Source organism: Cottoperca gobio, chromosome 19 (genome assembly GCF_900634415.1).
Source record: "Cottoperca gobio chromosome 19, fCotGob3.1, whole genome shotgun sequence".
NCBI lineage: Eukaryota > Metazoa > Chordata > Actinopteri > Perciformes > Bovichtidae > Cottoperca > Cottoperca gobio.
In genome coordinates, this window is record NC_041373.1 from 13,097,507 (window position 1) to 13,110,540 (window position 13,034).

The following is a 13,034-nucleotide window of genomic DNA, read 5'->3' on the forward strand; positions in this document are numbered from 1 at the left end:
TATTGTGAGTATAGAGAAATATTTCTAGTGTCACCTTAGCTTTCTGCAGGACTTTGCCTTTGGTGGCCATGATGGAGACCGGCCTGTTCTTTAGCGAAGATGCAGAGTTGACTGGGGAGGCCGGGTCTGCACTGACGTTGCTGTTGTATGGTTGGGATGATGATGATGATGATGATGATGATGATGTCGTCTGGGGAGTAGGCCAGGTTGCTGCTTTAGACTGAGAGTAAAATGGTGGAGATGTAGTTAGGGAGTGAAGCAAACAGCAGCTCCAGCTTTAAGGTTTTAAAGCCTTTCATATAAATCCTGTTCCTCCCTGATGACCTGCACACTAACCGTAGGCGAGTCCTGGAGGCTGCTGTCCAGTGTGGTCCCCAGTGTGAAAGGCCCCGACTCCACCTTCTTCAGACTTTCCTTCACTTCCACCAGCTGCAGCTCCACCTCCACCCTGCGGCGCTCTGCCTCTCGACACGCCTCCTCCTTCTGCTTCAGACAGGCTTCTAATGAGGCCTGCTGCTTTGGATCTGAGGATAACAGGTGAGTCTGTGAGTCACACAGATAAGTGTAAACCTTCAGTGTGTGTCCCAGGAAGTGCCGATGTACCTTGGCAGGCACTGAGCTCCTCTTTGGTTTCCCTCCTCTCTTTCTTCAGGTTCGCCAGACTGCTCCTCACCTCCTCCCGCTCTCTCTCCAGACCGTCGCGCTCATCGATGTAGCGCCGCACGTCTGCCTCTGTGCGGTTCTTGCCCAGTTTCACTTCGACTGCACCGGGACACCCTGGGGAATTAAAAGATTGAGATGCAATTTTTTTAGTTGATACACAAGTTAAACAACATCCAGTATTTATCAGATTTGTCCAAGAATGCAAATAGAAACAAAACAAAAGATGAAAAAACTTCTGTTGTAATATAAATCTGCATTTACTGTGAATGTGAGTGTAGAGCAGGGGTGGGGCACCTCCGGCCTCCAGGCCGTATACGGCCCACGAGACCATGTGATCTGGCCCTCGAGGTAATTTGTAAAACGCACGCAAAAAAAATCCACTAGCAAAAAAAACTAGACGGCAATATTTTAAATGGGTGACTGACTGTTTTTCCTGGCCAAGGTCAGGGTCCTTGAACACAACACGAGCGTTTTTTGCACAGCATACAAGAAAGTTGAAATTAATGGGCTGTGTCTTAAACATTTTTTGCAGAAGTTATGAGTTCAATAATTAGTACGGCCCCCGAAGGATGTTGTTAGGAAAAAGGTTCCCCACCCCTGGTGTAGAGGATGCAACATTTCACTAGAGGGAGCCATTGTAATGTAAGATTACCGAGAAAGGGAAGCAGTCAATCTCAGTATCAAGGAAAACAACAATAGCTACATTGACTCACTAACACTTCAGTATTTCTTCGGCTTAATGTTGAAAATGTACTTTCCAAATATCTTAAAGTGTGATACCGATGTGTTTTTTCTATGTTTTTTGTCCTCACCTATGGTGTGTGCCTTCGGCCGCATGGGGCTAGGACTGTGAGGGAGCCCAGCAGAAACCGTTGGGCCTTTATTGATCTGAACCCCGAGGGAGTTGAAGACCTGTGGGATTCCCACACTGGTCCTCTTGGGGGTCTCCTGGCTTTGGGATGAGGTCTTGACTGGCTGAGTTTGTGGCTGTATTGGAGTGGGAGTCGGGGGGAGCTCCGGTTCTGCTTTGCTGGTTATAGAGGACGAACTTGTTCCATCTAACACAGGTGTCGAATCTGGCTCAGTACGGCTAGTTGAAATGACCTAAAATAATGTATAAAATACAAAATTAAAGCACAAAATATGATGTATAAATGTCATGCAAATAGTAAGTAGCAGCTATTTGCAAATATATTTAAATAAATCCTTATTATCTACCTCTTTTATTTGAGATGAGGGTTCCTTATGGTCCTCTCCTGGGACCGGGGAATTTCTAGAAGTTTCTTTGACAGAGGGGGCTTTACCCCCGCAGGACGTATGGAGGAAGGAGCGAACAGGGACCAGGTCCAGGTAGATCCGGTTTTCAGAGTCCTGTTCTGCTTCCACTGAGTCCTTGGTGTCCTGCGTGCATGTTTCAATATGTTCCTGAGGATTGTTGTCCTCACTGTCTGGCAGGCCGCTCTCTTCAGCATCCTGGATTACACAAGAGAAGGAAGTGAGATGGAAAGTAGCCAGATTGAGTCCATGTAAAAATGAAAATGAAACAAAAATGTTTTATTAGAAAACTAAACAAGGCAGAGAGGCTGCAGGAATTGTATTATTATTATTTTTTAACATATATTATTATGCATATTTGTTGTTATATTAGAGCTGAAACAATTGATCAAACTATTAATCCATCTACAGGAAATTAATTTGCAACTATTCTGATAATCAGGAAAATGTTTTTCCAATTTTTATTTTTTTATTAAACACAGAATATATTATGGTTTATTTATAAACATATACTGCAAGATTTAACATGTATACAGAAATACTGTATTGATATTGAACAAAGATTAAATCTCTCAGTTGTTTTGGTTCTGAATAACATACCTCTGGATCAGCTAGAGACGCCACATCATCATACAGCTCATCAGAGTTGTGAGGCATGGAGGGTGGGTTGTCTATGTAGGCGTTTGGCTCTGAATACCTCCTCTGCATCAAGCTAGAGAGACACAAATTCACACAGAGGCCCCGCTTGAATATTGTGCCCAAGTATGCACACGCCAGCCTTAAAGTGGACCAGAGGTGAGGCACTTACTATAAGGAAGTCTTGGCAGCGTTGACGATGCTGGAGATCCTCTCAGAGTTGACGTAGTCGTACGTCAGCTCCTCGGGGTCCGTCTTGCTCCCCGTCTGTGACAGCAAGAGGCCCAACCAATGGCCCATGTCTGCGGACGTCTTAGCCTGAGAGAGGAAAGGAAAGAGCGGTATCAGTACATACCATGCACTTGCAACACCATGAGTTTAAAACCAGCTCATGGTTTATGTTGCACACCATATCTATCACTTTGTATTAGCAAAATTATTTCTACAGCAAAGGTTTCCAGCAGTATTTCAATATGAAAAACATTTTTAAGAAGTGAAATGTCTAATATCCTCAGCTTAGCAGTTGTATTTATCCAGGAAGCAATAGCAATTTGCAGTTTTGTGACAATTTAGAAGATGCTATCAATATGCCAACTATTCAGTGCGACTGATACATATAAAACAGCCTATTAGTATTTTAGCAGATTCAAACAGCTCGTATAATAAAGCTGAATGAAGCAACACATGATGGTTTCTATGAATTAAAGTAGTTGATAACCTTGTTGAAGTGTTATGTTTGTTTTAGTAAATACTGGAATGGGATACAAATCAAAAACAAATGTTTTTAAAACAAATAAATGTGTCCGAGCCCTCAAGACTAAACATTAAATTCTATGGCCTAGGACCAAATATGCACTGTAACAGAGTGGTACTGGAAACCTTATGAAAAAGGGCGTAAGCATTAGTCCCTGAAATCCCAGTGCATCCACACCCTTCTCACTCACACACACACACACACACACACACACTCACACACACACAAACACGCAGACCACCCTTGTGTGTACACATATATTACACACTAAGTTTGATGTCAGCAGAAAGAGATTTCCAAATGAGGAAATGTTAGTGTTTCCTATAAGACTCCATTTCTCTTTTTGAGAGATGCTGACGTTTGTTTTTTCTCCAGACATGTTAGATTTCTGGTTATTTCTCAGATCAACAGTGACCCCTCCTCTCCTACAGAGTATCACTCTCGTCTGAGGCAAACATGAGCTGAGGACAGGAAACACAAAGTACTGCATCCCATCATGTACTCATATCATCTTCAGGAATCAGTTTGTAACCCACCAGATGAGTCTGACACCCCCAACCTGCAGACATCCTTCGCTTTGGTTAAACACAACAGGGTGTCAAACCCTTTGTGTGTTTAACAGTATCAAATCATTTATTCAGATTCAAAACATTTGCAGAGATGTTGCCGGGCAGCAGATAGTTCTCTACCTCTAGGGTTGCCAGCTGCGCGCCGTCCATGTCGATCCTAAAGGAGTACAGGTGCTCGGGGCTGGGGTCGGGCAGAACACTGCAGCCCCCCAGGGTCACAGCAGGCTGGCTCACTTTGTTTTTGCCCTTGTCCTGGTAAAACCATAGCTTCCCGTTCTTTATAAGACACCAGCAGGTCCGCCATTGGCTGTTCACCAACACGTTGAGGTAGCCTGACGGGGGAAAGAGGTGGTAACTTAATCATGAGGTATTTGTATTGTATTCTTTGTGTTACCACAGACCATTAGACCCCCAATGGTTATCTACTTTTGTTTGATGTAATGCTTTAATCAAATCTAACAAACTGTTGTGCTACTATCTTGGTGGCGGAAAAAGATCAAATGCTCAGAGTGTCGAGAAAAACAACATTTTAATCCAAAACTATGAACTATCACCCTTTTTTATTTTTTTATTTATTTGTTAAATTTGTTCATGTTCTCTCTCCAGTCCATTTGTCAGGTTATCTTTAGTTAGCATCATTAACAATTATTTTTAGTTAATTTCTATATGTGGATGTAGTCAAATAAAGTTTTTAGTTGGAATTCGTTTAGTAAGCTTTTTGTTTAATTGTTAATAAATTACGATTTTACGATTCTACACCAAACACTAACATTTCCTCATTTGGAACATCTGCAAACATTGTGATGTAACCCTGGGAACATTCACCTGCATCACATTAACTGAGCTTCATAAAACTGTGATGGATTGTAACTCCTCCACCTCTTGTGTTACGATACCTACAGCATTCTTTAAGCGGATATTCGACAGCATTTCAAGTCACGTCCTAAATATTATAAACACGTCTCTTCTAACGGGCATCTTCCCAGACGTCTTCAAAACAGCCGTTGTAAAACCCTTGCTAAAGAAACCTAACCTAGACAGTAATACGCTGACCAACTATAGGCCAATATCTAACCTTCCATTCGTCAGCCAAATACTAGAAAAAATTGTCTCGGTCCAAATCAGGCTTCAGAGCATGCCACAGCACCGAAACTGCTCTGACTAAAATAATTAGTGACCTCAGACTAAACCCTGATATAAACAAGGTCTCAATTCTTATCCTGCTAGACCTGAGCGCAGCATTTGACACGATCGACCATGACATCCTAATTAATCGTCTAGAAAAACTGGTTGGTCTTTCTGACTGTGTATTAAACTGGTTCAGAACATATATCAAAGGGAGAAAGTATTTTGTCAGGCTTTGTGTCAGAGAAGCATGATGCCCACTTTGGAGTTCCACAAGGGAGCTGCCTCGGTCCATTACTGTTCTTCCTATACATGCTACCACTGGGGGTCATCATTAGAGAACACAATGTGTGCTTCCATAGCTACGCGGATGACACGCAACTGTACATCTCTGCTGAACCAAATGATACTACAGCTATTAACTCCATCACCACCTGTCTGTCAGCAATAAATAAATGGATGAGCAATACTTTCTTAAAATTAAATGAGAACAAAACTGAAATCCTACTAGTAGGTCCTGTAACAAACAGAGAGATGAAGGTGAATAACATGGGGAAACTTACTGCTTTGATTAAACCTGAAGTTACAAGTCTTGGTGTTATCATAGACTCAGATCTAAGCTTTAAATCCCACATAAACAAGGTGACAAAAACATCATTCTTCCACCTTAGAAATATAGCTAAAATCAGACAATTTATAAATCAAAAGGATGCTGAAAAACTAATCCATGCTTTCATCTCAAGCCGACTCGATTACTGTAATGCACTCTTAACCGGCCTCCCAATAAAACACCGGAGAGACTTCAGCTCATCCAAAACGCTGCAGCGAGGCTGCTGACTAGAACCAAGAGGAGAGACCACATCAGTAATCGGTAATGATCCTTCCGCAGGTTCACCTCCGGAAACCTTGTTACGACTTTTACTTCCTCTAGATAGTCAAGTTTGATCGTCTTTGATCGAGTGTTAGGTAACTGAGATGAATTTCAGAGTGTGTATTTTTGAAAAGCCTGACATCAAATAGACTGTGTTACCACGGGAACAAGAGGAAGTTTCTCTGATAAATGTGTATTGGAGAACAACTGGCTTTAACCGAAGGGAGTAAAGCAGTTGAAAGGCCACAGGGGCGCATTGTTGATCTCATGCTTTCAAAATATGGCTCTGACAGTTTAAAACATTTACAAGAATGGTGTGATGAATGTGATTTCCCGGCAGTAGGGTCGTTAAGTACGGTACAGATACGGAAACTAGGCATGAATTCCACTTTGGGCTGCAATTCTTGTATGAAAGGTGCTATACAAATAAAGCACTAATAATAATAATAATTATTATTATTATTATACATTTTCAGTGTCTCTCTATTCTTTTTCCCTGGGTTATTTTATTGTTACTCCCGTCATCCCCTGCAGTATCAGGGAGCGTAACAGACACTCAGTACATTTTATAATCAGGCACAGCATGCATAGTCTCTGCTCACCTGAGGTGTCCAGACTTTTCTCCGGGCTCTCCAACGAAGAGGGTTTTTTCTTGCCAATGTTCATGAGGTTGCTAAACTTCAAGCCTGCCCCATATTTTTTCTTCACTGTGGAGGGGAAGATAATATTTCCTATGATGTTTTATTAAAAAAAACATTTTTCTTATCAGATACTCACAGCAGCACCATGTCCCTAAACGCATATTTTGGACTGACTCAATCTGTGTAATAACTGAATCAATAAAACTCTAAGGAGTTACTCACCATCTTTGTTTTCGGGAGTGTCAGCATGGCTGTCAGTGCTGCTGCCGCTCTCTGAAGCCACTGAGTATCTTTCACTCAGTTCTCCCTGAAAGTTCAGATCAACATCTACAAGTTAAGACGAGTTACTGAGCCTTATACTTGAAGTATAAGCCCCTCAGACCTCTTCCACAGGTTGTCCCGTCATAGAACAACAGCTAGTAAGTAAAGTAAGTACCTTTGTACAAATGAGTCTTGGGGAGTCAGACACAGAGTGCTGAGAGTCACAGTTTTCTGCCGGCTTGGGACTAATCTCCTGAATCACCTAATGAACAAGAGGTTGATTAGTGTCAACATATTCAGATTTTATTTTTTATGAACAGTTTTTGAGTCTTACCCTCAGCCACTGCTCCGTCTGCTCCTTGCTCTGTAGGCCGAGCACGATGGCTTCCCCTCCCACTGGAATGACCTTCAGTTTGTGCTCCTTCCTCTTCAGCTGCTTCTCCTTGTAGACCACACTGCAGCCCAGCAGACTCACATCCAGCAGAGGCGTCTGCTCCTTGGAGCTCTTATAACACTGAGAGATAAAACTGGATTTAACTTTGTGATTATGCAAACCATAAATGTGAGTACTTACTCATCATTCTCAACCCAAATAAGACAGAACCACAATAGACTGTCCTACTACTACATCTGTTTACAGGGTATTTCATTGGATAAAGTGTTTCCATTCTAAAAGGAAGTGGCAAAACAAGGACAGTATGTAACAGCTAAACGTGGAGTTTCTATTTATTTTTGAAGGTTTGCTTACTTGAATCTTTTTCCGTGTTGAGTTACATTGTACTGTTGTAATAAACAAACCCTTCATAAAATCCTCTGTGCTCATGACCTTAATTGTTGTAATTTTATTCAGATTTCCGCGCAGAGTTTTACCGACCTGCAGGCGATGGTCTTTGATGACACACAGCTGTTTGGCCCACTGGCCCAGCCACTTCTTCCTCCACAGGAAGGCACAGATCCGAGCGTCCTTCATGAGTTCAATGGATGCCTCTGCTGACGGCCACTGGTGCTGAGCGGATTCTGACTTTCCTCTGGTCACTTCCTCCTCGTCGTAGGACTCGTATGAACTGCTAACTGCATCCCCATCATCTAAGAAACAAAAGTCAGAGCGGTGATAAGAAACTAACACAAAAGGGGGAGAGGGTGGGAGGGGTTGAAATGGCATGAGTAGCAACACACATGACACTGTTAAATGAGCTTGAGGGACCAAATGATGTCAGTGACTGACTTCTGGATCTTGATGACCTTCTCCAACGGAAAAGGATTTCCTTTTAACAGTCACGCTGCAAATAAGCTGTTAAAGTATTGATGAAAGATGGAGACAGGATAAAGATATGATGAAAAGGAGGGAAAAAACTGAGGAAACTGATAAGATAAGACTGATTAATGACTTGTCTTGACTTGTCTTGACATGAACTACATGAGAGACGCTGGTCATGCTGGACAATGAGGCGTGAGGGGACGCTGACCGGCCCGAGCACATGCCATACATAAACACACGCATCCAGTGATAGAGAGGTAGCTACCCCTGTTGATAACAGCATAGACCACACTGTCAGAGCTCCGCACGCGCATCCAGGGCCCTGAGAGGAGGCCAAAACAGTCCAGATCTACACAACATCAAAGGGAAGAAGAAGAAGAAGAAGAAGAAGAAGAAGAAGAAGAAGAAGAAGATAGAAGATAGAAGATAGAAGAAGAAGAAGATGGAAGAAGATAGAAGATAGAAGAAGAAGATAGAAGAAGATAGAAGAAGATAGAAGAAGAAGATAGAAGAAGAAGATAGAAGAAGAAGATAGAAGAATATAGAAGAAGATAGAAGAAGAAGAAGAAGAAGATAATAGAAGAAGAAGAAGAAGAAGAAGAAGAAGAAGATAATAGAAGAAGATAGAAGAAGATCAGCCGAAGAAGACAGCAGAAAGAGAAGAAGAAGAGCGAAGAAGAAGAACACGCTCGCCGGAAGCAGCCGAACCCGACGCACGCAGATGAAGCTATAGCCGAAGACGAAGACAAGAAGAAGCGACGATAAATCGAAGAGCCGCTCGCCGACGAATCGAAGCCGCCCTGCGCATCCTCCCCGCCCTCCGCCGCCGCCGCCGAAGCCCCGCCGCGCCGACGCTCGCCGCCGCCGCAAGAAGAAGAAGAAGAAGAAGATAGAAGAATGAGAAGAAGAGAAGATAGAAGAATTACGAAGAAGAAGAAGAAGATAGAAGAAGAAGAAGATAATAGAAGAAGATAGAAGAAGAAGATAGAAGAAGAAGATAGAAGATAGAAGATAGAAGAAGATAGAAGATAGAAGATAGAAGATAGAAGAAGATAGAAGATAGAAGATAGAAGATAGAAGAAGAAGAAGATAATAGAAGAAGATAGAAGAAGAAGATAGAAGAAGATAGAAGATAGAAGAAGATAGAAGAAGATGAAGAAGAAGATGGAAGAAGATAGAAGATAGAAGATAGAAGATAGAAGAAGATAGAAGAAGAAGAAGAAGAAGATAGAAGAAGAAGAAGATAATAGAAGAAGATAAGAAGATAATAGAAGAAGATACAAGAAGATAATAGAAGAAGATACAAGAAGAAGAAGATAGAAGAACGAAGAACAAGAACAAGAAAAAGGAGAAGGAAATCATTTTGTATTTTAGCTTTCAGCATTGCACAGAAGGTTGCTACGTGCTTCACTGCGTACATGTCAGCAATTTAAAAAGGAAATTATTTACCACAGCCAGCCCAACATACTACTGCACCACTACAGCAGAACAAAGCTTCTCATAGCATGTGGTCATTGTGGCTCAGTGCATGATAACAGCTCGTGTATTTATCATGGTGCACATCTTGCAGAACGTGAAAACCTCAGTTTCAGAAGAACCGGACATGTTTCCTGTTGAGAACATGTACGCAAGCAAGTGTCACTATTGTGTCTTCTGTTTCTATTGTGGTTAACAGCTCAAGCGCAGAGGTTTTCTGAAGAACAAGATTTTAACATGTTTATAAAACACACGCAGCTCATTGGTTTGGGTTGTAAAGTGCAGCTACAATACATATGAACATCATCTTATTTTTAAGAAGGAACAACAAGATTTACCGGTAGTGACCTCGCGATGGTGAGCTAACAGTATTTCCACGATTAAGCAGCTTTTAAATGATGATGCTTTCACGATACTACTGCAGATATCCTTTGCAGTAGTATTGCATCAAATACATAAACAAGTTATGCATTTAAAAGGATCCCCCAATAGCACTAGTCTTCCTGGTGTCCGAAATCCAGTACATAATATTCATCACTTACGTTGCGTTACCCAATGTTATACTTGTTCTATAAAGTTGTGGTACATTCAATTCCATCATCTTTAGTAATTAGTCTCCAGGGACATCACCAGGGAAAAAGAACAAAATATTATAGAAGACCAACAAAACATTGAGGAATTGAATCTGACAATCCTTCAACTGGGCCTTCCTGAGCATATTCTAAGATCCTATACGGGGAAGAAGAAATATAACATTAAACAAGTGTTTTTACCATTGAAAGTTTCCTCATAGGGCTGAGCCTCCTCATAGTAACTCTCTGAAGTGTCTATACAGGCTGGAGCAGGAACTGCAGGTAAGGGGAACGGCTCTCGACCCACCAAACCCTGACAGATGAGAGAAGATGGTGAGAGAATATAAATATAACAGTTTTATCCATCAAAAGTGAAATCCCCTACAAACATACAGCCTCCATATCTATGTTCAATGAAGGCCCCGAAGAGAAAAATGTCCAGGTTATCAACAATACACATTTACGCCACATTATCAACATGTATTCTCCCCCCCCCCCCCCCCCTCCTCCTCCCCTCGCCCCCTCCCCAGGCTGAACATTTTGCTAATCCAGCTGTCACTTCAATAGTAAGTGGGGAATTCCTCATGTAACCAATCTTCGGCTGACCCGGTGCACTAGAGAGTTACACGCTTGCCTTCAGGGAAGAGTGTATGAGTGAGAGCGTGGAAAAGAGAGGAAGAGCATGTATTTTAATGTGTGTGTGCGTGTGCGTGTGCGTGTGTGTGTGTGTGTGTGTGTGTGTGTGTGTGTGTGTGTGTGTGGGCCCCGTGGTTTTCCTGAAATCAATCAGCAGTCTGGCTTCACTTCTGTCTTACTTCGCATCTCCTGTGTGGTAATGACTGTCTCCCTGCCCCTTCCCACACTGCTCTGCTGAAAACCACCAGACTCTCTGCTGCTTGGCGGCCTGAGTGAGTCTCAATTCATTTAGAATATCTCCATTACTTTTACACTCAATCAGCTAGATGATCGAAAATACATCTAAGGAGACATCTGTCATCCATTTTACTTACTTAGCTTTTCTTAATCTTGAAGAATTCCTTTGAATACACCCTTTAAAAACTATTAAATTCAGTTTTGTCGACTATGAGAATGTTCAAAATGTAACTATAAACTACAAGGTTGTTTAATGTCTCATCATCTATCAATCTGTAAAGTGTCATACATCCACACATCTGGCAACTGCTGCAGATTCTGAAGAAATGTAGTAGAACACCCCATCAGATCCAGTATAAACGATGTGTCAGGGATACAGTCACAGTAGACAAACACAGATTTCTTTGGAATTGTGAAATTGTGCATAATGCGTTCATTCTGCAGTCAATATTACAAAACAATGCATTTGTATTCTTTAAAAACGTACTCTCACCCCCGTCTTTGTGGTCAGCTCACTTATGTTTGCAGAATTAAGAGGTCACACTGTAATTACATCATCAGGTGTTTATATTTAGGGCATTGAAAAAACACTTTCTGACTGTGTTTAAAAAAAAAAACAGAAACTTCCCACCAGTTGGAAATTCTTCTTCGTCTCCTCAACCTGTGGCCACAAGTCTCAAGCTATCGTATATCTATGGTGGCAAGCTAAAGATGGGAGATATGCATGTTTAAACTACTTCGTTAATGCGGCACAACATGTAGTAAAAGTCACATGAGGACGACATGTTGCAGAAGTCTGCTGTTTCTGGATATACTTAAAAAAAAAAAGTTTTTCCTCAACTGAACTCTGTGAAACCCTTCGAGTTGAATGACAAAAAGAGATTTCTTAACTATGTCTAATGTTTCCTCCCACCACTGATCTGAGCAATGCCGTCTGTATTCCTTCATATTCATTGTATTTACCCCGAGGCTGTCACATTCTCTGCAAGAGAAATATGAAATCTAAGCTTTAAGCAGAGGAGCTGCATTTATCATGCAAACAATGCCTGAGGAAGGCTGGCTCTGTGGAAAAGTGCGAGTCGAACATCTTAAAGCATCTCATAAGATCAGAGTTTGTTTAATTAAGGGTGGAGATCAGCTGGTCAAAACTGCTTCCCTTCAGTGTAGCAATGTTTGATGCAGCAAAAGCTATTCACTTCCTGCTATACAACCCTAAAATCTACTTTGACTTGATAATGTGTGTATCAAAGCTTACTCTCTAAAACAGAAAAAAACCATTAAATTAAAAGAGAAAACAGGCAGTAATATATTGAGTTTGGTGGTTACCAATTTGCGGTGGGATAATGGTAATAAAGTTACTTGATTTACAGACCGACAAAATACTGAAAAACAAATCTGTTTGTATAAGAAAAACATAATTTCTGATGTGGTGCTCTCATAGACAGTCAGATCTCAGTAAACAGGGAATTCCCTGCTTGTGAGCTCTTTTCCCACCATATCTAGCACAGTTCCAGTAATACATAGCAGATGCAGTAAGCCGTCATAATAACTGGCGTCATGTCACGGTGCGCATACAGTCATAGTGACGGAGACTTGTTTGTGTGATTAGCCTGCATGCCAGAGAGTAGAGGAAAAGGATCCACAAAGAAATGAGCTGTTATCACTGCGGTTTAAGGAGCGTAACATCAGTTATACATTATAGATCTTTCATAATGCAAGTATCAGCAAATACAAATGTCAGAATGTAATACGAGTTACAGTTTGCTCTCTTCAAAATGATGCAATGCATTGTAAATGCCTAGATAAGAACAGACTTATCAAGCGTAGGTGTAATTATTATAAATGTAATGGCTGCAAGCCTTTTTTTGTGCATGCTGGCTTACTGGTACACTAACAGTTAAGTGGAGCAGAGCCGTCGTTAATGATATCAGTTCCACCTATAACAAGCCAGAATGTCTGCCATGAGAAAAGTCTCTACTGTCACTACTACTTTACATACATCCAAGCTTCTCAGCTAAAATGTTAATCACCTTTGGACATTTGGATGCAAAGATAAACTC

General features: G+C 41.4%; 1 protein-coding gene across 4 annotated transcripts in view; it reads right to left on the minus strand.

The window, feature by feature from the left end:
• afap1l2 (actin filament associated protein 1-like 2) overlaps positions 1–13,034 on the minus strand; it is a 34,281-nt gene that overhangs the window by 708 nt on the left and 20,539 nt on the right. The window contains exons 5-19 of one of the 4 annotated variants that reach the window (XM_029456000.1): positions 10,303–10,414; positions 8,319–8,402; positions 7,670–7,881; positions 7,130–7,309; positions 6,971–7,057; positions 6,757–6,841; positions 6,496–6,624; positions 4,018–4,229; positions 2,747–2,892; positions 2,539–2,650; positions 1,882–2,136; positions 1,476–1,767; positions 604–777; positions 337–524; positions 35–220 (exon numbers count right to left, since the gene is read on the minus strand). In XM_029456000.1, the coding sequence (XP_029311860.1) occupies positions 35–220; positions 337–524; positions 604–777; positions 1,476–1,767; positions 1,882–2,136; positions 2,539–2,650; positions 2,747–2,892; positions 4,018–4,229; positions 6,496–6,624; positions 6,757–6,841; positions 6,971–7,057; positions 7,130–7,309; positions 7,670–7,881; positions 8,319–8,402; positions 10,303–10,414 (2,454 nt within the window). The remainder of the gene's footprint in view (positions 1–34; positions 221–336; positions 525–603; positions 778–1,475; positions 1,768–1,881; positions 2,137–2,538; positions 2,651–2,746; positions 2,893–4,017; positions 4,230–6,495; positions 6,625–6,756; positions 6,842–6,970; positions 7,058–7,129; positions 7,310–7,669; positions 7,882–8,318; positions 8,403–10,302; positions 10,415–13,034) is intronic. The other 3 variants (XM_029456001.1, XM_029456002.1, XM_029456004.1) reach the window with 3 other exon arrangements.